Genomic DNA, 27667 nt, shown 5'->3' with positions numbered 1-27667 from the left:
CTCAATTTTAATTACAATAATAAATAAATATATAAATATTATTATTCTTAAACCCAACTATATAAATACTATCATTTACGTTAAACCCAACTATTTGCTTTATTTTTATAATTAGTTAGAAATATTATTATTCTTTAATATTAAATAGATAAAAATATAATTATGATATAATGATTAATATATAATATATATACTAATATTAATATTAATGTAAGGGTAAAAGTGTAAAAAACACTTCTCTTATCTCAATTTTAATTACAATAGTAAATAAATATATAAAATAATTTTGTTTTCTATTTTCTTTCCGCTCTTTCTACCAAACATACATTTATTTTCTTTCCTTTACCTTTTCTTTCCCTTATACTTTTTCTCTCCATCCTATTTTCTATCCACTCGACCAAACATATATTCTTCGAACTTCAACTTCGAGATTAGTGAGAAGTGGCTAACGTTGTCGACTATCACCTGGTACTTTCAACTTTGAGCATGCCTTTAGTGATGTCCTAGTCTTACTCATCTCTTACTCTCTTATGGCGATTGCTTCCCCTGTATCTCTTCTTCAGTTCTCTCATTTTCTCATCTCCAACTCTCAGGTTCCATGCTCTCCCTGTCTACATGTGTACATATATATTAATATATTTATACATACAAACACGGACATACTTGTCGGAGTTCTCTTTGTTTATTTGTTTATATTTGCTGTATATTTGTGGCTCAAGCAGTTAAAGGGCTCCTTCGGCCATGGATGGTCAGCAAAAGCCAGATACTATTTCAGCGATAACCCAAACAGTGGGGTGCGACCCATCAAAGCAACCTCCCAGGGTGCTCCATTTCCCTTGTACCAGCCTACTCATGTTGAAGAATCTTCATCTGAGGTAAAATAAGAAGAAATAAACGAAAGGGAAAGCAAATATTCATTTGGTTTAAGGTCTATACCCTTTGGAGAGATTCTTTTAGATTATGCTAATGCTAAGTTAAAAAGAAAGCTACAATCTGTATGGAATTCTTAAGTTTCCTTGTTTTGATCCTTTTCTCAAAATTCTCGAAGTTGGAACCGGCAGACCCCGATTTCTACAAGATTGGCTACGTTCGGAACATGAGAGCTTATGGTATTGACTTTAAAGAAGGGCCAAATGGATTTGGAGTCTATGCTTCCAAAGATGTTGAACCACTTCGCAGAGCCAGGGTAAGTTACACTCTAATCAGGTTTGTTTCTTCTTCTTCTTCTACTTCTTCTTCTGTGCCCTCCCTAATCTTCTTCTTCTGTGCCCTGTTAAGACTTGAGGTTATGGAATATACCATTTACTAACCAATGCTCAGTATGTAAAATTAGTTAAGTGGTCCACACAAAATGAGAGCCAAGAGGCAGTTACAGATTATTCCCTTTATTGTTATTTTTACAGATACGTGTACAGATTCAAGAGGGCAATGTAATATGTAATGATTCATTATTTTAGTATAAATACAATACACAGCACTAGCTCAAATTGAGCTGAGTTTTACATTTTCTCTCCTCCCTAAATATCCAAATACAGATATCTTCTCTTGCCCTACTCATCTTCTTCTTCCACTGCTTCTGTGCCCTAAAACTAGTATACAACTCTTCTACCATTATGTTGTTTATCATAAATGACCCTAGATTTCCAATTGTTCAATTTGTTTCCACCATTCATGCAGTAACTAATTTATGAATTGCCCTTTAGATTTTCTTGATTTATTTTGATTAAGTTTTGAAATTACAATAAGCTTAGTGGGTCTGAGTCTTAATTCAAAAGATAAAACAAGTTGATCAGCAAGGTTGGTTCACTCTGATTCATTACTTTTCAAGTTTTAATTTTCTATGGCTTCTTTTGGTTTCACTTGTGCTGTGTGATAGCTAGAATTTGGTTGCATATATTTTTGTTTCTTCAATTTGTATGAGAAAAGCTTTAGATTAAGCTCATTGTGCCCTGTTTTTATAAACTGTTGTTGGTTTTTTTTTTCTTTGTTTGGTAATGAATTGTTTTGTTTGATTTACTGTGTTGGATTGTTAGTTGGGTCAATTTGTTGCAACAACTAGATAGGAGTGTCTCTGCTTGTTTATAGCAACACCAATAGAATAAAGTACCACAATAAAGTGCTCATCCATCTATTCATCATCAAGCTATGGATTGGAGTGTCTCTGGTTGTGAGCCACATTATACTTATACTAACATTACTCTCATAACAAATTAGCTAACCTCTCAACTAACTATCCTCTACAGCCACCTTACTGTTACCTTTCCTGTTCCAGCGTGTGTATACAAAGGTCACCGGTGGTCTATCAATACCGCCAGCCACAAGTCTCACCTTGTCCTCGAGGTGAAATTCAGGAAATTGGTTTCGGATTACCTGAAAATCCTCCCAAGTTGTCTCAAATTTCGGTAGGTTCGCCCATTTTATAAGAGCTTGTGGTGCTGCCTTATGAGTGCCTGGCCTTACTGCCAGCACCTTCTCCGGTTCCAAAATCCATTCCAACTCCGCAGATAGCCCCGGAGGAAGGTTAGTAGCATGTTGATGTAGACCCAATGCTGCCTTGAGCATGGAGACGTGAAAAACTGGATGGATAAATGGATGCATCAGGTGGGAGCTGGAGCTTATATGCTGTTGTACCTATTCGGGCAGTGATGGGAAAAGGATTGAAATATCGTGGAGCCAACTTTTCATTCAGCCTATTTGCTACTGTCTGTTGCCTGTAAGGTCTCAGTTTTACATAAACCATGTCTTCCACTCCAAACTGAACATCTTTTCTTTTCCTATCTGCTTGGACTTTCATTTTTTGTTGGGCTCGGTGGAGATTCTGTTTTAACAAGTTCAGTATGTCATCCCGAGCTTGCAAGTTTTGCTCCACTGCTAACACTCGAGTGCTAGCTGGTTCAAAGCGTATAAAGGGGTGGAGGGTCACGGTGATACAAGGCTCTAAATGGTGTCATTCCAGCTGAAGAGTGAAAGGCTGTATTGTACCAATATTCCACCCAAGGGAGCCATTTGGACCATTGATTTGGCTTAGAACTCACAAAACAGCAGAGATAAGTTTCCAAGCATCGATTAACCACCTCCGTTTGCCTACCAGACTGAGGATGGTAAGCTGTGCTATGCTTAAGTGTAGTGCCCTGCAAACGAAACAACTTCTTCCAAAAAAGACTCAAAAAAATCTTGTCTCTATCTGACACGATGGATCGAGGGATCCCATGTAATTTGACGATCTCTCGGACAAATACAGCAGCTACCAAAGTGGTAGTAAAAGGATGTCGCAGCGAAACAAAATGACTATACTTACTCAAACGATCGACCACCACCAATATCGAGTCAAAGCCATTTGAAATCGGTAATCCTTCAATAAAGTCCAGCGATATATCCTCCCAAACCTGATTAGGAATCGGTAATGGTTGCAACAAACCAGCAGGAGATTGAGCAATATACTTGCTCTGTTGACACACTGCGTACTCAGCGACAAATTTCTGGACATCTCTTCGCATTCCCGACCAGTACAAGTCACTTGCAAGCTGCTGAAAAGTTTTAAAACCCCCCCGAATGGCCCCCCATACTACTGCTGTGATATTCCTGTAGGAGTAGTGGTATAAATGGCGATGTGGCTGGTAGTACCAAGCGTCCCTTGAACTTGAGGTAGCCTTGAACCAAGGAGTATCCCCCGCTGTCCCGACCCTCTTTTAGGTCCTGCACTACCTTAGATAGAGTCGGATTTGAAGTAATATGTGCTTGCAAGTCCGGTATTGACAACACATTAGGAACCGAAACTGCAGCCAATGAAATTTCATTATACATTCTTGATAAGGCATCAACTGCCTTATTTTCCAGCCCAGGCCTGAACGGAATTTCAAAGTCATAACCGAGCAGCTTGGCTAACCATTATTGGTGCTCCGTTGCTACTAATCTTTGCTCCAACAAGTACTTGAGGCTTCGCTGATCCGTCTTTACCAGAAACTTATGCCCCAAGAGGTTTGGTCTCAATTTTTGTATTGCTAATACAATCGCCATTAACTCCCGCTTGTAAATCGACTTAGTTCGCGCTCTTGGAGACAAGTCTTGACCATAAAAAGCTATGGGCCGTTGGTTTTGCATAAGCATTGCTCCCAATCCCGACCCCAAAGCATCGACTTCCAAAACAAAAGGGGCGGTAAAGTCAGGTAATGCCAATACAGGCACTGTGCACATGGCATTTTTGAGCTGAGCAAAGGCCTCTTGAGCGGCTGGGGTCCAACCAAAAGCATCCTTCTTGAGCTGATCCGTTAAGGGCCGAGCAATGTGCCCATAACCTTTTACAAATTTGCGATAATACCCCGTTAGGCCTAAGAATCCCCTTATCTCTTTAATCGATTTCAGTGTTGGCCAATTCACCATTGCCTCCACTTTGCCCGGGTCTGCTACCACCCCATTTGCCGAGATAACATGACCAAGATACTCTACACTTGCTTGAGCGAATAAGCATTTTTTTCTGTTTGCATACAAACAGTGATGAGCCAACTTATCCAAAACCAGCTCTAAATGGCATAAATGGTCCTCCAAAGATGAACTGTAGATCAAGATGTCGTAAAAAAAAAACCAACACAAATTTTCGCAAAGGCTCTCAGAATACCTCATTCATGAGCCCTTGAAACGTAGCAGGTGTGTTAGTGAGGCCAAAAGGCATAACCAGAAATTCGTAATGGCCTTCATGTGTACGGAATGCCGTCTTCTCAATATCCCGAGCTGCCACCTGAATTTGATGGTACCCGGACTTCAAGTCCAACTTAGAGAATACTTGTGCTCCATGCAACTTATCCAACAATTCATCAATCACCGGAATAGGAAACTTGTCAGCCACCATCTCCCTATTCAAACCCCGATAATCCACACACAATCTCCAACCTCTAACCTTTTTCTTGACTAATAACACCGGGCTCGAGAATGGACTTGTACTTGGCCTAATGATCCCCTCTTGAATCATCTCCATCACCAATCTTTCTATTTCATCTTTCTGCACTCGAGCATATCTATAAGGGCGCACTGAGACTGGCCCCACTCCATCTCTCAAGTTAATGGTATGTTCTCGTGCTCTACTTGGAGGCAAACCGGCTGGCATAGAGAAAACCTTACTGTAGTGCTGAAGAAGGTGTGCTACCGATGGTGGAAGCTCTTGTTGACTCCCTACAACCGCTGTCTGTAGCGTTCTCATATGAACCCAAAATCCCATTCCATCATGCTCCACCGTATGTATCATCGCCTTCAAAGAGATAGGCGATTTGCATAAACTCGGGTCTCCTTGTAGTGTTACCCAAACCCCGGCCATCTCAAAACACATCACCATTGTTCTCCAGTTTACTTGCATATTCCCCAAAGTCTCTAGCCACTTTATACCCAAAATAACATCTGCACCTCCTAGTTCCAGTGGAAGAAAATTCGTGACCACTCGCAATGCTCCCAAGTCCAACTCAAGTTGAACACATATACCCTCGGTACGCACCTTTCCCCCAGTCCCCAAAAGGATGCCATAACACGTTGTTGGAGTGATCGGAATAATCGCTGCATTCACTACTTCCATGGAAATGAAGTTGTGAGTTGCTCCACTGTCAATCAGCACCGTTACGGGTGAACTCCGACTGAACCGCCTCCAATTTCTCATCAAAAACTTCCATATGCAATTGTGGCTTCGGTCCCATAAGGATGAATTGCTCTGATACCACTTTGGTAGAGTCACCTCCACAAGGGTTAGTAGAACAGAGAAAATATATGAAGAAATGGTGAGTTTTTGTATTGAATAGCTAGGAATTTGAGAGCCTAGATCTCTCCCACAAGGGGTTACACCCTACCAATTACTACACACCCACTACTGAACTCCTCTCCTAACTTTTATCCTCATTCCACTACACAACTCTGCACCCTCACACACACTAACATTACTCTCATAACAGATTAGCTAACTGATAGGATGAACCTGCAATTCAAGTGACAAATAACCCAGAAACAGAATAGAAAATGCAATAACAGAGTGGAAAAAATGGATGAGCCTTGATTGTATTGATAGCTAGGAAATTCGAGAGCCTAGTTCTCTCCCAAACAGGTTACAATTTTCTACTTACTTCCTACCTCTCCCCATCCCTGCTGGATTAGAATATACCCCTAACAGTTTCTTACTGTGCACCCTCTCCTAGACAGTCCTTTCTCTTATAACTAACTGTCTAAAGTCTCATTCCCCTACATCAGCAACACGTGTACCCTTTATACCCTTCCTACTGTAGACATAAGTCAATGGAGGCCTAACAATACCGTCCCCTCGAAGTTGCACCTTGTCCTCAAGGTGAAAATCTGGAAACTGCTCTTGTATGACACCAAAATCTTCCCACGTAGCTTCGAATTCTGGCGGATTTTTCCACTTGATCAACGCTTGTGGGGCTGTCTTGAACGTTCCTGGCCGTATCTCCAACACCTCTTCGGGTTCTAACATCCATTCCATATCAGCTTTCAAACCTGGGGGAAGTGGGGTGGCTGTTTGAGTTGGTCCCAACGCTGCTCGCAGTAATGATACATGAAAAACAGGATGTATCGCTGCTTCAGGAGGCAGTTTCAGCTTATAAGCTGCCTGGCCGATTTTCTCCAGCACCTGAAATGGCCCAAAAAATCTCGGAGCCAGCTTCTCATTCATTCTTTTGGCTAATGTTCGCTGACGGTATGGCCGCATCTTCACATATACAAAGTCCCCCACGCTGAACTGAACATCCCTTCGCTTCTTATCTGCTTGAAATTTCATTTTCTGCTGAGCCCGCTGCAAGTTCTCCTTTAACAACACCAGAATATCATCCCGCTCTTTCAGATTTTGCTCCACTGCGGAAACGGGCGTGCGGTACTGCTCAAGTGGAATGATTGGAGGAGGATCACGGTGGTAAACGGCTTTGAATGGTGTCATACCGATCGAGACATGAAAGGTGGTGTTATACCAATATTCGGCCCAAGGAATCCATTTAGACCACTTGCTGGGTTTGGAACTCACAAAGCAGCGAAGATAGGTCTCCAAACACCTATTAACGACCTCCGTTTGGCCGTCCGATTGTGGGTGATAGGCTGTGCTGCGATTCAATGAAGTCCCTTGTAACTTGAAGAGCTCCTTCCAAAATAGGCTGAGAAAAATCTTGTCCCGATCCGACACAATAGATCTAGGAATACCATGTAATTTAACTATCTCCCTGACAAAAATGGTAGCAACTGTAGCTGCTGTAAATGGATGCCTCAATGGTATAAAATGCCCATACTTACTCAATCTGTCCACTACAACAAAAATGGAGTCAAATCCATTCGAAATGGGTAGTCCCTCAATGAAATCCATTGAGATATCCTCCCAAATCTGGTCTGGAACCGGCAATGGCTGGAGTAAACCTGTTGGAGATTGCGCGGCATATTTTTGCTGCTGACAAACACTACATTCTGTTACGAACTTATGAATATCTCTGCGCATTCCTGGCCAGTATAGATGCTCTGCGACTCGCTGAAATGTGCGAAAAATGCCTGAATGACCGTCCAAGTTGCTGCTGTAGTACTCTTGTAGAATGATTGGAATGAATGGCGATGTTGCTGGAATTACCAAACGCCCTTTAAACTTGAGACAGCCCTGTGATAAAGTGTACCCGCCCCTATCTTTGCCCTCGTCCAGCTCCGTTAATACTTTGGACAGCGTCGGATCCGAAGAAATATGAGCTTGTAAATCTGGAATAGATATAATATTAGGGGCTGAAATGGCCAGCAACACCGGTTCTTCATGCATTCGCGAAAGCGCATCAGCTGCCTTGTTATCACGCCCCGGTCTATATACTATCTCAAAGTCATAACCCAATATTTTCGTCAGCCATTTTTGATGCTCAGTCGCCATGAATCTCTGCTCCAACAGGTATTTCAAACTCCTTTGATCTGTCTTCACAATAAACTTCCTGCCTAGTAAATATGGTCTCCACTTTTGAATGGCTAACACAATAGCCATTAACTCCCGCTCATAGACAGATTTTGTGCGCCCCCTTGCCGAAAGTATTGGGCTGAAAAAAGCTACTGGTCTGTTCTTTTGCATTAAAACAGCCCCCAAACCCGTCCCGGAAGCATCGGCTTCAACTATAAAAGGGGCAGAAAAATCAGGAAGAGCTAATACTGGCACTGTACACATTCTCTCTTTCAGCTTTTCAAACGCTTCTTGAGCCTCTGCATTCCAGCCAAACGCATCCTTTTTGAGCTGATCCGTAAGTGGCCTAGCTATACTTCCATATCCTTGCACGAATTTCCTGTAATATCCTGTTAGGCCAAGAAACCCACGCAAGCTTTTGATGTTCTTAGGGGTCGGCCAGCTGGCCATTGCTTCCAACTTTGCTGGATCTGCTGCCACTCCCTGTTCAGAAATAATGTGCCCCAAATAATCCACTTGTGACTGTCCGAACAAACACTTTTTTGCATTAACATAAAGTTGCTGCCCCTGTAATTTTTGTAAAACTAGCTCCAAATGCTTTACGTGCTCCTCCAAAGACCCACTGTAAATCAAAATATCGTCAAAAAATACAAGTACAAATTTACGCAAAAATTCTCTAAACACCTCATTCATCAATCCTTGGAAAGTGGCTGGGGCGTTTGTCAGTCCAAATGGCATTACAAGGAATTCTTAGTGGCCCTCGTGAGTGCGGAAAGCTGTTTTTTGTACATCTTGAGCAGCCATATGAATTTGATGGTAACCGGACCTCAAATCCAACTTAGTGAATATTCGGGCTCCATGTAACTCATCCAATAATTCATCTATCACTGGTATTGGAAATTTGTCAGCCACCGTTTCTCTGTTGAGTGCCCTGTAATCGACACAAAACCTCCAACTCCCATCTTTCTTTCGAACTAGTAAAACCGGGCTGGAAAATGGACTTGCACTTGGGCGTATTATTCCAGCGTTCAGCATCTCTGTCACGAGCTTTTCAATCTCATCTTTTTGTACCTGTACGTAGCGGTATGGCCTTACCGAAACTGCCCCTACTCCCTCCTTCAGCGTAATGGTGTGCTCCTTGGGTCGCGATGGTGGCAGGCCTTGTGGAACAGAAAAAACAGGCTGATATTTTTGCAAAATCTGGGCAACTTCAGTCGGGATCTTCGCTGAATTTGTCTCTGACATCGCTGCCAGCGAGTATAAGTGCACCCAAAAACCACCACCCTCCTGTTCGACGGTATGAATCATAGCCTTCAGCGATATTGGTGATTTACAGAGGCTTGGGTCTCCTTGTAGAGTAATCCAAGACCCCGCTACTTCAAACTTCATGACGAGCGTCTTCCAATTAACATGCATATTACCCAAAGTCTCTAACCACTTAATGCCGAGTATTACATCCGCACCGCCCAATTCAAGTGGTAAGAAATCCGTTACTACCCGCAATGGCCCAAGGTCCAACTCAACTTGAGCACAAATGCCCTCTGCCCTTACTTTGCCACCGGTGCCCAGTAATATTCCGTAACATGATGTGGGTGTGATGGGTATCGCTGCTGCCGAAACGATTTCCGTCGAAAGAAAGTTGTGCGTCGCCCCACTATCGATTAATACTGTCACCGTTCGCTGTCCAATACGCCCCGCTAGTTTCATGGTGTGCGCCGATGAGATCCCCACCAACGAATTGAGAGATAGTGTTGCAAGAGTTTCATCCGATCCCCTGCCTCTGATTCTGGCGAAGATGGTGGTGTTTCCCCCATGACTGTTTCGTCTTCGTCATCAACTGTGAGCAAAATCTGGAGTGATTTTTGGTCACACTCATGGCCCCTGTGGAATTTCTTGTCACATTTGAAACATACCCCTCGGGCCTTCTTCTCCTGGTATTCTGCTTCAGATAGGCGGCGCACAGGCGGCAGCTTCCCCGACTTAGCCGCGCTGGGTACGGTGGTCGGCGACAGGGGCGGTTGGAAGGGTGTCGATGGGGGGTGGAAACTCGATCCAGAACGGCTCGCATGGGACATCGGCATGGGTCGGCCAGAACTGATTGGGCCCCAACTGGAAGTGGGCCTAGAAGGGTGCGATCTAGGGCTCGGACCCGAAGCCCAGAACTGGTGGCCTTCTTCCACCCTTTGTGCAGTCTCCATGATGTTAGCCAATCCTAAAGGCTGTAGAATATGCAGAGCACCTCTAATGTCATCTCTCAACCCTTTCACAAAGCTTCCTTCCAAAATATGTTCAGGTACGTCTGGAACTCTGGATGCTAATGCTTCCCACTTCAGCCTATATTCTCTGACAGTAGAAGTTTGAACCAGTGACATAAATTCTTCGAAAACGGAACCGATAGGTGCGGAGCGAAATCGCATTAACAGTCTTTCCTTAAGGGTCGCCCATGACGTAATCGGCCGCCTTTGGTGTTCCCATTGAAACCACGTCAACGCATCACCTTCCAAACCCACTATGGCCGCCTCAAGCATAACCGGTTCCGACATACGACTTAGCAGAAAATAGCGTTCCACTTTATAAATCCACCCTTCCGGATTCTCTCCAGCAAAAAGTGGTAACTCCATTCGGGGAGGCCTATAGTCTTGACTGTGTTCCAGACCTGTATATGCAGAATCGGCCTGGCCGACTGCTTGTGGTGGCTGTTCAGATTGCCTCGAGTGCGATGGACTTGGATGAGGCATCGGAGAATGAGTAGTCGGCAGCTGGTGCGATTCGCCCTCAACTGCGTGCCTTTGACGATCAATGGTGGTCGCTGTCCCCTCCACTGTCGCCTTCCCTGCTACTTGCATCAGCTGAGCTAAGTGAGTAACTAGATAGTCCATCTTCTTCTCAATCGCAGGTAGCCTTTGAATTTCTGTTTTCAGCAAGTCGATTTCCCTGGGTAATTGCTGAAAATCAGATCTAACCTCTGTGAGCCCTTTCTGAAATTCTGATTGCACTGCTTCCAGCCTGTCCTCCCACATCTCATTCGGATTGTCAGCCTTCTTAGGTCCCATCTGGATCTAATCTCTGATACCAATTTGATAGGATGAACCTGCAATTCAAGTGACAAATAACCCAGAAACAGAATAGAAAATGCAATAACAGAGTGGAAAAAATGGATGAGCCTTGATTGTATTGATAGCTAGGAAATTCGAGAGCCTAGTTCTCTCCCAAACAGGTTACAATTTTCTACTTACTTCCTACCTCTCCCCATCCCTGCTGGATTAGAATATACCCCTAACAGTTTCTTACTGTGCACCCTCTCCTAGACAGTCCTTTCTCTTATAACTAACTGTCTAAAGTCTCATTCCCCTACATCAGCAACACGTGTACCCTTTATACCCTTCCTACTGTAGACATAAGTCAATGGAGGCCTAACACTAACCTCTCAACTAACTATCCTCTACAACCACCTTACTGTTACCTTTCCTGTTCTTGCGTGTGTATACAAAGGTCACTGGTGGTCTATCATATTAATTGGTGAATAATAGCCAATTGATTTTTTTAGTGGTGAGAAAGAGATAAGACAAGTTTCTTTTTCCCTTAACTCCAACTTACTTTCTTTAAACAGGGAAGAGACTTGGGCACCTTTTTTTTCTTGTTGAAATTTACAGTTGGTAAGCACTTTTCAGTTTTACTTCTTGGTTTACTTCAGGTGCATATATATATATATTCTTTGTAAACATCTTGATAACAAGCGTAGACCCATCTTATTATGGATTGTCAATACTCTTGTAAGAAAGAAATTTTGTTTTAAAAAAACTGTTTGTTTTTCATCATCCAAACATGTTTTTGGTTTTTTGAAAACTGTTTGTTAGAAAACATTAGCCAAACATCATTACATTTTGAAAACTTCAATAATTGTTTTCTATTCTCATTTTTGAAAACACAATTTTAAAAACTGAAAACAAAAAACAATGCCAAACACCCTCTTAATTTTCGACTTTAGGAAGTATTTTGATATATTTAGCTATAATTCCCACACCCTGTATCAATTTGCAATTGAGTTTATTGATTATTATTACCAAGTGTTTGGTTTCATTGTCTATTTTCTGACGATAATTGGATTTTGTGCTTGACTGCACAGGTAATAATGGAAATCCCATTGGAACTGATGTTAACCATATCCCATAAGATTCCATGGATGTTTTTCCCAGATATTATACCAGTTGGTCATCCTATATTTGACATTATTAACTCAACCGATCCAGAGGTAATGGATATTCCTCAGTAGCCTTGATTGTTTAGTAATATCTTCATTCATTTATTTGGAAAATTTTCTTTCTCAGTGTGTCTCAGTGATTCATTATTGGTAAACGGTAACCACATTGATTTATTTTGATATGCTATTCAAGTTATTGCTTGACTTATTGGATATTTGGCGGACCTCTTTGTGACAGACAGATTGGGACCTAAGGTTAGCATGTCTTCTTTTGTATGCATTTGATCGGGAGGATAACTTTTGGCAGCTGTACAGCGACTTTTTACCTGGGACAGATGAGTGCACCAGTCTTCTCCTAGCTTCAGAGGTATTTAAACGAACCATATATGAACCTGCTGCAACATTTGAGCTTGTGATAGTTTTCTGATACCCTTTCATAGGGAAATGTAAGCCCTATGCTTAACATTTTAATTTAACATTCGATTGGACATCAGTGCCTTGCATTATTGATGACATTTGTGGTTGCTATTCAGCAGTTTTTGAAGAGAACAATTATTTGCTCAACTGCTTGTAATTATAATCATCTATGTGTAATATCAAAATCCACTCTATTTAAATCTAAAAGTTTCAAATCATGTGCTTTTCATTTGGATAGCAGGGTATTTAAAGCATAATCCTCCTTTCAGTATTACATACTGTACAGGTGTTGGGCTGCACGCCTAACTCTAATTTCAAAAGAAGAAAAAGAAAAACCTTCAGACTGTAAAATCAATTTATTGATTTGCCAATGAACCATTGAACTTGTCGAGTTTATAGAAATTTAAACACCAGAATTAAATACAATAGGTGAATTGTTCAGTTGCATTAATATTTGTATTCCATATTGCCCTTCATTTTCTACAGGAGGAGCTTTTGGAGCTGCAAGATGCCGTTCTTGCATCAACTATAAGAGAGCAGCAACAAAGAGCTTTAGAATTTTGGGAAAAGAATTGGGTAACTAAATTGCTATCAATTTTCTACTCAGGCTTTTTGCTTATCTTTTTCTGTATAATAGCACGATTGAACACTGTTATGACATGTTTTTATGTGTGTTAACCTCAATTAGCACAATGGTGTACCCCTCAAAATTAAACGACTTGCTAGAGAACCTGAGAGATTCATTTGGGCAGTAAGCATTGCACAATCAAGATGCATAAACATGCAAATGAGGATTGGGGCACTGGTTCAAGATGCAAATATGCTAATACCTTATGCAGGTAAAATTTTATCTACTTAGACTCGGCAGTTATATTGACTGATTGTAATTCAATTCTATGAAACTATACTTTTTGTTGCATTTGTTACCAACAACATCGTAACTTTGTAATAAATGAATAATTCCATGAAGTGTATGGTATATTAATTGTTATAACCCTGTAGCATTCTGATAGGTTCAACAGATACCAACTCACACTCATAGCAATAGGAGTATTGTAATACATGAATTAATTCACGTGATTATGTGCTGAAGTATCTATTGGGGATATTTTCAGATATTTGTAAAGTAGTTTCCTAGATTTATGTATCCTAGATATTTTAGTTTAGTTGTTTCTTATTTCTAGGGTTAATTCCTCTCCTTTAGGAACATGTCTAGCTGATCTGCTATGCTACTTTATTTATAAAAGAGATTGTAAACTCCTGCTGGAATTCAGATCTCACCCCCAATATTTCTCGAAGGAGTTTGATTTCTGCGATTCCACACGTTCATCTAATACTTCGATCTGATTATCCTTCGGGCACATTGCAGGTTGCTGGTTCTGATACCAATTGCCAGGAACTTCCTGCCGATTTGGTTAGATTAGAGTAAATAGTAAAGAACTGAATAAGAAAATTCAGAACAACTGTATTGAATTAATCAGGATTTCTAGAACCTGAATTCTCTCCAAAAGGTTTACAACCTACTCAATTTCTCCACACCTTACAAAATGGCTTCCCTTGGTATTTATTCTACTCACTCGGCAGTACACCAAGTGTACTCTACACCTCAGCCTCACCCTACCCAAACCATGCACATATCCCAACACTCTAACTCTCCTCTACTGGTTCTTTCCCTAGTGCTGACTTGGCATTCTTAGACCCTTTCCTTGTGTACACGTAGGTGAGTGGGGGTCTTTCACAATGTCTCCTGAAAATCTATTCCACCTGATTGAGTATATCCTTTAGCATCTAACCGAGCTTTGTATTGCTCCACATTTCCATGTGCCTTGTGTTTAATTGAAAAAATCCATTTGCACGTACTGTGATTCCTAGGCGGATGGTTAATAATCTTCCAAGTCCATTCTTCTCTAGAGCCCAAATTTCTTCATAAGTTGCTGCACTCCACTTAGGTTTTTGCATTGCTTCTTGAACAGTGGCTGGAATATTATCTTGGTCAAGCTGAGATACAAAAGCTAGATACTTTGGTGTGAGTTTTGCATAAGATAATTTTTTTGAGTTTACACATTCTGGAATTTACAATTTCCGAGTTTCAATGAAATATAATATTTTAAAATGTATTTGTTGAGCTTCATTAATCTTTAGCACTGTATTGGAACAGTTATTTTCTATGGCATAAGTGTATATTTTAGGTTATGGCCACTTTTGTTAAAAAATTAAGGATTTCCTGTTTCTATTAATTTCCTGAATTGAATTTCATTTGTTTCTATCATCTCTTTTTGTGGATTGATAAATCCCTGTTTTTAGATTAATGTAATATATATATTTATGTATTTATATATTCTTCTTTTCAGATATGCTAAACCATTCATTCCAGCCAAATTGTTTTTTCCATTGGCGTTTTAAAGATCGCATGCTTGAGGTGATGATAAATGCAGGACAACGAATTAGAAAAGGGGATGAGGTATCTTTAGCAATTTATTATATTTGAAGTATGGTAACTATCTATATTCCTATATTTACAGTGATTAACTACTACTATGACGTTTAGTAAAAAAAAAAAACTACTACTATGATGTCTTGTGGATGCCAAAAATCCACAACGAAAAATATATGGTCTCGTGTTGAAATAAATAAAGGTTTGTGAACATGAAAGAATTGACCCAACAAGCAACGTGTGAACGCCAAAAAATTCCCACTTTTAAAGGACCTTCATTACATGTCCCCCAAGGCATTAGACAAGCAGAGGAAACAAAAGAGTACCATCCGGCACCAAGCGCGAGGTCACCTAACACCTTACTCAAAGTATCATGCTCCATGGACAAGCTGACTTGCACCAAGGAAAAGTAGCACCAACGGAGGTGGCCTCTCACAGGGGTTGTGGCCTCGTGTCGATGGCAGCACCTCGCGCCAGAGAGGCGCCTCGCACCAAAGGTGAGCCTTGCGCCTGGAAGGGCGCCTCGCGGCTGGAGGGCGCCTCGCGCCGGGAAGGTGAGCCTCACGCCAAGAGGGCACCTCGCGCCAGGAGGGCCTCACACCTGGAAGAGGGCCTCGCACCAAGAGGACGCCTCTCCCCAAAAGGGTGTCTCACGCCTGGAAGGTGCCTCGCGCTAGGAGGGCCTCGTGCCTGGAAAAGGGCCTCGCGTCAGGAGGGTGCCTCGCACCAAGAAGGCGCCTCGCGCCTGGAAGGGTGTCTCGCACTAGGAGCTTCTCTCACATGGAAACGGCGGGGTAATGGTCTTGTGAAGTGAGATGCTCGTCTCACGCATGGGCATCATGTCTCATCGCATGCGGAGTAGGCCTTGTTGAAGAGGCCTTATCTCTCTCCCTGAGATAAGCGCCACCAACGGGGCACCTCTTTCCCTGTGGGTCTCGTGAGATGCAGAGTCAAGGTCCTCTTGAACATGCGTTCGAGAAAGGTTAGGGAAGATCTCACAACGATTCAGTATGAAGTCAGAAGAGGTACGGAATGCACTCACAAACCAAGAGGAGTTAGAGTACGGAAGCAATGTGCACGCCAGACAAATAGTGGTAGTACTAGAATGGTACATAGTAAGGACTCCCCAAGCACGCCTGTGACGTTCGTACCCGACAAGTAGTGGAGGTACGACACGGTATCAAGGCAGGAGTACTTTTGCAGACCCCTGACATATACTGGAGCTGACCACCACTCCTCCAACACCACTACCACCTGCAGCCTGGATATGCAACTCCTTGTCTATTCGGGACCACAATGTACCAAGAGCCATTAGAGCTCACCTATAAATAAGACCTCACTTCATCATTGAGAGGGGTTAGAAAATTCATTGTATACTTGGGCTATTAAGCAATATACGAATTTTTACTCCATTGTTGATCTGCACTTGTCTTTCCTCAAGTCTATTCCAAGTTCTTACTTAGTTATCCTCTTAATAAGCTTTGAGTTTTCTGACCTAATATAATTGACGAGTTTTCACCGTCAACACGTCTAAATCATGATATTTTTATTTTTACTCTTTTTTTTTTATTATTATTGTGTGAAAACAAAACCTCAGCATGTATTAAATTGCAAGGAAAAAGTAGGAAAAAATCCCAAAAGGAAACGAAACCGACATAGTAACATAAATTGATGCAATCTCTACTTGAGTTAAAAAAAGGAGCATCTTTAAACTCCCTAACATTTTAAAGCCGTGTTGCCACCCTACGGTTAATTCTGTCCCACATCTGAACTCCATCATCTCCAATTCCTTGGAAGATTCTCTTGTAAATTTCTAGTCATATTGCCCACCAAGTAGGCACCACCCTTGATCTTTGTAACAGTTTCTTGGCTTTATAACCAGTAGAGTGGTAATTTAATAGACCTCTCAAATTGTTTGGGATGCACCACTGAATATTAAATTCCTTGAGGAATCTGTACCACAAACTCAGAGAAAAAGGACAATGCAAATAAGATGATTATTGTCTTCCCCATTCTTCTTGCACATGATAAACAACACTGGAGTTAGTGCAAAGTAGGGTCTCCTTTTTTGAAGAAAGGCGTGAACATTTAATTTTTCCAAACACAAAAGCCAAATAAAAATTCTTGACTTCGAAGAGCTTTTTCAGATCTTAATCTAAGGGGAATCTCAATGATACACATCTCCCGCTAACATGTTAAAAGCTGATTTACTTGAATATATTTGTGAGGAATCCCCCAACCAAATTCTTCTATTCTTGAAAGCCTGATATAAATTCAGGTTTCAGATTCTATGAATTTAATCAAATAACTCTGGAAACTCTCTATCATTCAAATGTTTGGCTAGCTGCAGGTTCCAATTACTTTCCAACCCCTCCTCTTCAATGTAGATATCAGCAATACAATTGTTTTTCCTCTTCGATAATCTAGCTAGGATAGGGAATGCTTCTTGAAAAGAAAACAGACCAAGCCACATATCTTCATGAAAACAAATGTTCTTACCATTATCAACTTTGAATTTTACTAACTGCAGAAACTCTTGATAAAGAGAAGCAATGCCCTTCCAAGGGCATCTCGAGGACATTCTCTTCCCCAGCTTTGTATCCCAACCATTTTCTTCCAACCTATATTTGCTTTTTATAATCTTATGCCACAAATATTGCTTCTCTTTCAGGAACCACCGAAGCCATTTCATGAGGAAAGCTTTATTCCTTTCCTTTAAGTTCCCAATCCTGAGACCTCCTTGAAGATTTGATTTACATAAGCCTCCCAATTTCCTAGATGATTCCTTCCTTCCACGTCTCCCCCTTTTCAAAGAAATTTCATCATCAACTTCTCTATAGTCTCTATGACAGAATCTGGTGCCTTAAAGATTGAAAGGTAGTAAATAGGAAAAGAAGAAAGAACTGGCTGAATAAGAGGTAGTCTTCCTCTTGATAAGTAAGCACAATTCCACCCAGCAAGTCTTTGGTAACTTGAGCCGCAACAACTAGTTACCAAATTTTAAATTTACTTGGATTGTTCCCTAAGGGCATACACAAGTATTTCATTGGCCAAGATCATACTTCACACCCTATAGAATTTACTACGTCAAAGAGCCAACTCTCATCCATGTAAAATTTTAGAAATTGACTCGAATTCGAAATATGGAAAAAATTAAGGCCTCTAAGTTTGTGTCCAGTTATGGGAAGAGAAGTGCCTTTGGATCCTCCTTGACTAACAGGAGCAGGTGGCGTTTCCAAATTGGAGGTGGATTTGGATGTTGCACTTTGTCTATTAGCAGCCATGTCATATTTTACCATGAGGAGAGGCATCGGTTTCCAGAACTTGGCTTTGATATCATGTGATTTTAAGAAAAAAAATCTCATATTCCTCTTGTTCAAAAATGAGAAATACAAATAGGTTGTATAGAAGCATGACAGAAAGCTAAATGGAGTAAAATCCTCCACTAATTAGTGCAGAAAATAACATAAGGAAATCTGGTAATATAATACTAGATTTTCTTATATAGATACATCAACACAATCCCTAAAACATTGAATATAGTCCCAAGTAAAAATCAAAACTGACTTTCAATTTTGTGATTATTTCAGATGACTGTCAATTACATGAGCAGACAGATGAATAACAAGTTCATGCAGAGATATGGGTTCTCTTCACCTGTGGTAAATTTTGTTTGATGTACCAGGTTCTTAGTTTCCATGGTTTTAATTCATGTTTTATGAGCAATTAGTAAAAACATCATAGTTTAGAAAACCTGGAAAGATTGTATTGTCGGTCTTTTATGAAAATTTAAATTAAATTACCTCACTTTATTACAATGATTAAAAGTCTAGCTTGGTACTTTTATTTTACTCATAAGAAACAGATTATCTATAATCTATTATACAACACAAGAGGGCACTAGGACTATGGCATTTGGCGCGTTTTTTTTGTTCTTTCTGTAACTATCTTTAAAAAATATTACAGAATCCATGGGATGTGATCAAATTCTCTGGCAATGCACGTATTCATTTGGATTCCTTCTTGTCAGTGTTTAACATATCTGGCCTTCCTGAAGAATATTATCACAACAGTATGGTTTGTTTGTTTCTTTTTCTTTTTCTTTTTAAACATTGTTGTAGATAACATCTTTTAATTATTAACAAAAGAATGTACCACTTTTATAGCAGCTCGAGTATCTAAAGCTGGGGACACATTTGTTGATGGAGCGATCCTAGCAGCAGTGAGAACATTGCCCACTTGGTCTGATGGGGATGTGCCTCTTATCCCAAGTGTGGAGAAGAAGGCTGTGAAGGAATTGCTAGATGAATGCAAACGAATGCTTGCTGACTTTCCTACAACCTTTAAGCAAGACCAAAAACTTCTAGGTAACAATGCTTATCTAATCCTTATCTTTTGTCAAAAGAAAAAAAGAGAACTCTTGGCTGACTCTCACGCACTAACAGGACTATCATGGTTTTTTCTTTTTTCCTGTCATTTTAAACTGAGATTTTCTTGAAAATGGTTTCTAGCAATTCTTAATCACTCAATTTGAGCATTACTAATTTTTGATGTAAAAATATTATGAGAAAATAATTCTTGTATATTGATTTTGAGAAGAATAGTATACATTTATTGGCTGTACAGAATAAAAGACATAAATACAAAATAAACTAAATCCTATAAACAAGAAAAATATATATGTATGTAAAGATCCTACAACTATAATCAAATCATAATAATTTGATTTTTATTCTGATTTGATTTTCTTAATAAATCTGTACATCTTATCTTCATAGTATTCTAGGTTTAAAAATCCTGAAATATCTTAATAAGATTATGTTTTTTTTTTCCAACTACAATTAAAAGATATTTGATATTTGACACATTTCACCTCAAAACCAGGCTATAATTACAGAAAGTTGGAAGTTCCCAAAAGTGACCAATTACATTATTTAGGTTAACGGTAAAAAGCGCTTTAACATGGGGTTTAGAATACGTGGAAATTATCAAAGGTCTTGTTGGAGATATTTGAACCTTAAGCTTATATTTCCCTTTCTATCTATGTACTGCTTACAGATTCTATTCCAGAAGCTAGTAGGACGCTTGAAGCAGCAATCAAGTATGTTTACCTTTTACAAAATTGATTCTATAGCCTTTTAGTTTTTGAATATGGTAAAAGTTGAGCAACTGATATTTATGGCTGATCTGTGACTCTTGCAGGTATAGATCGCATAGAAAGTTGTTCATAGATAAAGTCATGCAGGCATTGGATATTTATCAAGAGGAAATTTTATTTTGATATAGCTTTCAACAAGACCAAATAATCCAAGAACTGTGATTCTAGTGATAGAAAATTTTGTGTGGTCATTGATTAGTTAGTCGTAAAAGTCGTTAAAAAAAAGTGTGCCTTGAAAAACTTGGTAAGTAAAATGTGATTTGGCCGTAGCATAATTATTATTATTATTTGGTTAAAAAGTAAATGGAAAGTTTCAATCTTGTAGGTGATGTTTGGATGAGCCTAATAAAACTATATATTTTTTTTCATTCATTTGATTGCTATGTAAAGCACTAGAATGACATTTCAGTGAAAAGACTTTTTTTTCATCATTTTGGTGAAATGACAATTCCATTTAAAAATAGAAGGGAGGAAATGTTATTCCAATACACAAATAAAAAAAAATTATTACTCATATTAATTTTATTTCATTCATATTTCATTATTTTTATTACTCCCAAACTTAAATCTCAAATTTTTGTTGACCTACACAATACATTTAATAAAAGAAAAAGCAATTCGTTTCAAATTCCTTGGCTGAATTCACGAACAATCAGTTCCAACAAATGCAATGTGAAACCTTTTTTTTAAACAATGAAGCTATTCACAATAACTGTGTCGAGTAAGAAAGTCGGGGACCTAAATGACAAATAAAATTTTAAGGGGCCAAATTTATAATTATTTAAAAATTTGAGGAGCATATTAAAGAATTACATATAAATATTATAGTTTTTTTGGAAAATGGTTGTCTGATGTTATTTTATGAAAAAATTATTAAAATTAGGCTACAATACAAAATAACTTTAGAAATAGACTATTTTGTAAGGAATTTTTTATTTTTTTCGGCTTGGGGTACAAGACCCTGTATAGCAACTTACTAGGTCCGTCCCAGACTATTTTTCCGGGGAACTCAAGAGCACATGCATAGATCCATATAGATACATTTTGGACTTCCACCTTCTTTGTAGCAGTCACAAAAAGATAATATGTAATTAAAGCATATCATCTAGTAAGACTCAACTATTGATCTTCATTAGTTTCCATTTTAAAAATATTTTATTTTGAGGATATGAAAATGCACCATTTCATTAAAGATAAAAGATATTAGAAGGATCATCAATATCATTGAGGGTATGGAAATGTCGATTTTGGCAGAGGTAGAATGTCAAACTTGGAAGGAAATAACTAATTTAATTCATTAGTGATGTGTACCAATCTTGATAAGTAATTTTATTTGGTAAATCTCATGTTCAATGCATAATAACATAGAATTTTTTTTAATATGCCAACATAAAGATTCCTCCTACTAATGTGCCCCTACTATATTTTGGACAAAAATACATTTTTTCATTTAAAAATATCAGATTTAACATCACACACATTTCTCTATTTCTCTCTCTCGAACTTGAAATAGTCAAAATTGGCCAAAACAATTATTTTTCAACGCAAAATCGATGGTGTTTCGATGTTTTTGCGATGCAATCAAGAAAACTTGTTTTTTGGCCAAAACGATAGTTTTCGATGCAAAATCGATGTTGTTTCGATGCTTTTGCGATGCAATCATGAAAACTTGATTTTTGCCAAAACGATGCTTTTTTGATGCAAAATTGATGCAATTTCGATGCTCGCCATTGAAATTTGACGAAAATTTTAGAGGTTCATATCTTTTCGCTCAAATGTCTATTTCATATGATTTTTTTTAATTTTGGTATTTTTTTAGATCTACAAGATTAGAATGAGAGTGAAAGTATGAGAGAATGAGAGACGTTAGAGAGAGAGAGAGAGTTTGAATGCCAAGGGTATTTTTGTCCAAAAAATTGAAATTGTCATATATTTGGGATAGTAACTGTACGCCCTGATTTTCCCACGGGCTGATTAGCAAGCTGAGCTGCGGCCTAACCATGGTTATCTCGTGGACATCCCCCGCAACCGGAGCTGCGTCGTAAGGTCGCACCTCCTTAGCTCGAGGTAATCTAAGGGTTCACCTCTGGTAACTTAAAGACAGAGTCCGGGCTCCGACGACTGAAGGTGGGTCAAGCATCCAGCCTGTGACCCTTTATAAAGTCAGTCACACAAGGTAAACGTGCATACATCAGACATCACGTGTCTGATATATCCCTGACTTCTCGGACACGCAGCAGGAACGTGCGTATTCAGACATCCTCAACTAGGTTGGGCCGTGCGGCCCATTATCCCCTTACCTATTGATTTGACCACACTTATGTGTCAAGTTTAGGAATTAATCATGAATGTCACAGAGTTGACATGATAGGTAAGAAGGTCACGGGATGGCCTACTTACCAACTCCCAGGTGCCTTCTCCTATAAATGTGGAGACATTGGGAGTTAATAAGGGTTGGATTCTCTCTTGTAAGAAATACCCTAGAATTGTATCCCCTGAATATAGCAATAATATCGACTAGTGGAGTAGAAGGATTTTAACCTTCGAACCACTTAAAAAACGTGTCTCGAGTAGCCATTTCATTTTTCTAAGATCATATATCTATGTTGGTTCAACTTTAGCACTAATCCCTTTCTCTTCTTTTCTTAATTTCTTGTTGGCGAAGAACCGCGTCAACAGTAACTTATGTTGGCATTTTAAAAAATTTCACCATCGTATATTGCATATACCTTGAAACATGAAATGGCATATTATTCATTTCTTGCACATATTTTGTTAGAGAGAATATGTTGAAGACTACTAGACTCGTTAGAAGATGATATGATGGATTTGGTTGAAGAATTTATTGGACAAGGGAAATTTCAGACTTTACACATAATAACATTGTGAAATTTTTTAATATGCCAACATAAAGATTCCTCCCACTAATGTGCCCCTTACCATATTTTGGACAAAAATACCATTTTCATTTAAAAAATATAAGATTTAACATCACACACATTTCTCTCTATCTCTCTCTCTCTCCAACTTGAAATAGTCGATATATACTGAACCGAGTTGCAGTATTTTTGGACTGATCGGATCTGAAAGTTTCATTTCATGTGAAGAAATTGTCGTTCTTGAAGAGAAAAAATCATGGGTAAGTATCCTCTCAGTCTATCTACTTGTGAATATGAAATGTCATGGTTAGATATTAGTTTCGATCTGTTTTGGTGTTGAGAGTGGTATTTTTTTATGCATTTTTTGATTTGTTCTTCGGATCTAAAAAATCTTGAAATCTGTGGGTTGCTATTCAAAATCAATACCAATTCGATGGTAAATTGATGCCAAATCAATGAAAAATCGATACAAGTGCTCAAAGATGCTAGACACAATGCCACATCGACGCCCCATCGATGCTATTTCGATGCTTAGACGAACGTATAATTTGGAGGTTATTTTCGATATAATATCGATGGTGAATCGATGCCATGTATGTTGGTGTGTTTCAACATCGAAATGGCATCAATATACCATAAAAAATGCATCGCGTACCAATGCCACCAACAACATCTATTATGCATCGAAATGTCATCGATGTTGCATTGCAATGCGCATAGCATTATATAGGCATCAATTTTTCATCAATTGTGCATCGATTCATCATCGATTTTTGTTGTTGTTATAAATGTGCATGTTCTAGAGTTAATATAATTGTTTCTTACAACGGTGTTTGGGAACGAAAATTAGAGAAATGGAATTTCAAAGGTGGTTTGAACACTATAATACACGTACCAATTGATGTTGGTTACATAGAATTATTGGAGAAGTTGTATTAAAAGCTGCAAGTGGATAGGTTATTGTTTGACTTAAAGTTGGAAGTGTTGTTTACATGTAATGATTTTAGCTTAGATCCCATTGAAATCACATATGATGAAGGAGTGAGTGCTCTTATTCTTGACAATTCGAAGTCGTTAAAACATCAGGTTCCTTTATGCGTCAGTTCGATCGCAAAGAACATTGCTCTTCTTGATCCATCTTCTAGAGCGAGTGTTATTAAGGATATTCATAATCATCTTGCACGGCTGTTCCACAAACAGCTCCTGGGCCAAGTGTAGCATCGGAGTTCCTAGTAAAAATGATTTTTTTTCCCAAAACAAATCTTCCGCGTGATGATGGGTATGAGTACAAGCCTTATGTCAATGACGATCCAGTTGCCCATTTGGGTGATGATGATGAAAGAGTTAAGGGGTGCATTAGTTCTGATGATAACTCTAAGGATCGATTACCCATGCTACATTTAGAGCAAGTAGATAATTTATATGTACGACCCTTGCCAAGACTTCAAGAAAGCCAAGGACGCAAGACTCCTGGCTCAGAGAGCAGTCGTCCAACTACATAAGACGATAGAAATACGTGGAGTTCTTCGGCATATACTGCTGAAGATATCCCATGCCCCTCTTATGTTATCTCCCCGTTATCTATAGTAAGTTTTGGAGTAATAGAAGTTGGGAAGGTTTTTTAGAACAAGTTAGAGTTGAAGACAAAGGCTCACTTGTATGCAATAAAGCATAACTTCGAGTTTGTGGTGAAGAAGTCAGGTGGGTAAAGATTGAGGGGGAAGAGAATGCCTAAATCTGATATGTTCGAGATAACTCGTTTCACCAATAAACACACTTGCTCACTTGAACTCTGACATAAAGGCCACCGCCAAGCTACACCTTGGGTTATTGGTCATTACATAAAGAAAAATTATCAGACTGGATCGAATGTGTACATGGAAAAAAACATAAGAAAAGACATTAAGGATGATTATGACAATGAGCTGTCATATTGAAAAGCTTGGAGATGCCAAGAGAACCTCTTACTTATGTCAGGGGGACACTGGAAGCATCCTACCAGAAGTTACCATCGTACCTGTTCATGTTTCAACAGAAAAATCCCGGGACGTTGAAAGACTTTGTCACTGAGGAGGATTGGTTCAAATATTTCTTTTTCTCACTCGGAGTTAGTTAAAGAGGGTTTCATACATGTCGTCCTACGTTATGTGTGGACGTCACTTTTTAAAAGACAAAATACGGTGGGCAGATGCTATGTGCAGTCGCTTTTGATGCAAATAACCATTTGTATCCAATTGCATTTGCTATTATGGATAATGAGAATCATGATTCTAGGAAGTATTTCATGTCAAAGCCAAAGGAAGCGATTGGGGAAGTTGAGGACCTGGCGTTTGTATCTGACAGGCATGCAAGTATTACACATGCCTTGGAAACTATTTTCCCCGATGCCTATCACGGTGATTGCTACCACCACATTAGTACGGATGTGATTGCTAAATTCAAGATTGATCATCGTCATGTGTTGATGTATAATGCAACATATGCTTTTAGAAAATCCGAGTTCCATGCTCACTTCGACAAAATCAAATCAAAAGATCCAGCTATCGCTCAGTACCTAGAAGGCATGGGTTTTGATATATGGTCTTGAGCTTACTTTCCTAGAAATAGGTATGTCATTTTTAGTTGTAATTTAATTTATTAAATCATTTAAATGTACATTACTATTAAATGGTAGTCTTCCTGAATACTAGGTACAATATAATTACAAGTAATTACGCCGAAAGTTTCAACAATAAGACCTGGGACGTAAGGAGCTTTCCGATAACTACATTCGTTGAAGAAATACTTTAAACTCTTATGATTGGTGTGTATCTCACACTTTTATCCATACAAATAGTGTCGCCACACTTTCAGTGAAATTACCACCACTGCTAACTCCAAATCGTGAGTAGGGTATCGCTGTTCATATTCCTTGAATTGTCACAATGCGTAAGTAATCACCTTCCCAGTCTGCATCAGCACACATCCTAATCCCAGTCTCGATGCATCATAGTACACCACAAACTTAACCCCATCTGAATGAAGGCTCAGCACCAGAACAATAATCAGTTGTCGCTTCAACTCCTGGAAGCTGTTCTCACATCTGCTGACCACACAAACTTCAAGCTCTTTCATGTCAATTTTGTCAGTGGTGTAGCAATCTTTGAGAATCCTTCCACAAAGCACCGATAATACCCTGCCAACCCAAGGAAACTCCTTACCTTTGATGCATTCCTTGGCCTCGGCCAATCCCTAACTTCTTTAACCTTGGCATAATCAACCTTAATCTCGTCTCCACTTACAATGTGACCAAGGAATGTCACCTACGGTAACCAAAACTTGCACTTATTAAACTTGACATACAACTGGTGCCCTCTCAATCTCTATAATACTAATCAGAGGTGCTGCTCATGCTCTGTCTCTGAATGAGAGTAAACCAGGATATCTTCGATGAAGACAATCACGAACTGGTCCAAATAATCCTTGACCACCATGTTCATCAGATCCATAAATGTTGCTGGGGTATTGATCAATCCAAATGACATGAGTAGAAACTCGTAATGCCCATACCTCGTGCGAAAGGTCGTCTTCGAAATATCCTCATCTTTGATCCTCACCTGGTGATAACCAGATTGAAGATCAATCTTCGAAAACACTGTCTTACTCTGCAACTGGTCAAACAGGTCGTCTATCATCGGTAGTGGATACTTGTTCTTGATGGTCAACTTGTTTAATTCCCTATAATCGATGCACATCCTCAGGGTCCCACCCTTTTTCTTCACAAACAAAACTAGAGCACCCACGGTGAGAAGCTAGGTCTGAGAAATCCCATGTCCAGTAATTCCTGTAACTGTACCTTTAACTCCTTTAGTTCTGTCATAGCCATTCTGTATGGTGTCCTTGACACTGGTTCTATACCTGGTGCTAACTCAATCTCCCGGTGCGGTGGCAGTCCCAGTAAGTCCTCAGGAAATACATCTAAGAACTCACACACCAATCTAGTCTCCTCTGGTCCCACTGGCATGATCTTAGTGGTGTCCACCACACTAGCTAGGAATCCTATGTAACCCCCTTGAAATAGGTCTCTAGACCTCAATGCTAATATTATAGGCATACGGGGTTATGCACAGTGCCAAAAAAAAAAAAAACAAAGGGTTCCTCACCCTCAGGCTCAAAAGTCATCATCTTCTTCTTGCAGTCTATAGTTGCCCCATACCTGGCTAACCAATCCATTCTCAAAATCATGTCAAAATCATCTATACTCAACTCAATCAAGTCCACTGATAGTTCTCTGTTGTCCACCACCACTGGTAATGACCTAACCCATCTCCTAATGACTACTAGCTCCCCAGTAGGCAATAAATTCCCAAACCCCACAATATGATAATCACAGGGCCTACACAATCTATCAATCACTCTACTAGAAACAAATGAGTGTGTAGCACCAGAATCAATCAATACCGTATATGGAATGCCAACACTAGAAAGTTGACTTGTCACTACTGAGGGACTAGCCTCAGCCTTTGCCTGAGTTAGGGCGAACATTCGAGCTAGAGTCAAGTTGTTCACTGTCTTGCGTTCCGCTTTCTTTGAACTCGGGCAATCCTTCTTAAGATGTCCAACCACCCCACACAGATAGATGCCTTTGCCTGGCATTCTCCCAGATGGTGCCTCCTACACTTGGCACACTCTGGGTAAC

General features: G+C 39.6%; 1 protein-coding gene across 3 annotated transcripts; it reads left to right on the top strand.

The window, feature by feature from the left end:
- Positions 1-374: 374 nt before the first annotated feature.
- On the top strand, positions 375-20482 carry LOC133782807 (protein PLASTID TRANSCRIPTIONALLY ACTIVE 14). Of its 3 annotated transcripts, none has more exons than XM_062222198.1 (13): positions 375-593; positions 723-875; positions 1049-1186; positions 12027-12152; positions 12340-12468; positions 13005-13094; positions 13207-13357; positions 14870-14979; positions 18543-18614; positions 18919-19024; positions 19122-19319; positions 20011-20053; positions 20155-20482. In XM_062222198.1, exons 1-13 carry the CDS (start codon positions 531-533, stop codon positions 20231-20233), a joined length of 1458 nt encoding a protein of 485 aa, XP_062078182.1. In that variant the 5' UTR covers positions 375-530; the 3' UTR covers positions 20234-20482. The 3 variants fall into 3 exon arrangements, with proteins under 3 accessions (XP_062078182.1, XP_062078181.1, XP_062078183.1); XM_062222197.1 differs by having other exon boundaries at positions 19119-19319; XM_062222199.1 differs by lacking the exons at positions 375-593; positions 723-875; positions 1049-1186 and adding an exon at positions 11537-11556 and having other exon boundaries at positions 19119-19319.
- Positions 20483-27667: the final 7185 nt, after the last annotated feature.

Source organism: Humulus lupulus, chromosome 6 (assembly GCF_963169125.1).
Source record: "Humulus lupulus chromosome 6, drHumLupu1.1, whole genome shotgun sequence".
Classification (NCBI taxonomy): Eukaryota; Viridiplantae; Streptophyta; class Magnoliopsida; order Rosales; family Cannabaceae; genus Humulus; species Humulus lupulus.
The sequence above is the reverse complement of the archived record's forward strand: the minus strand, read 5'-3'. Positions and strand labels throughout refer to the sequence as shown.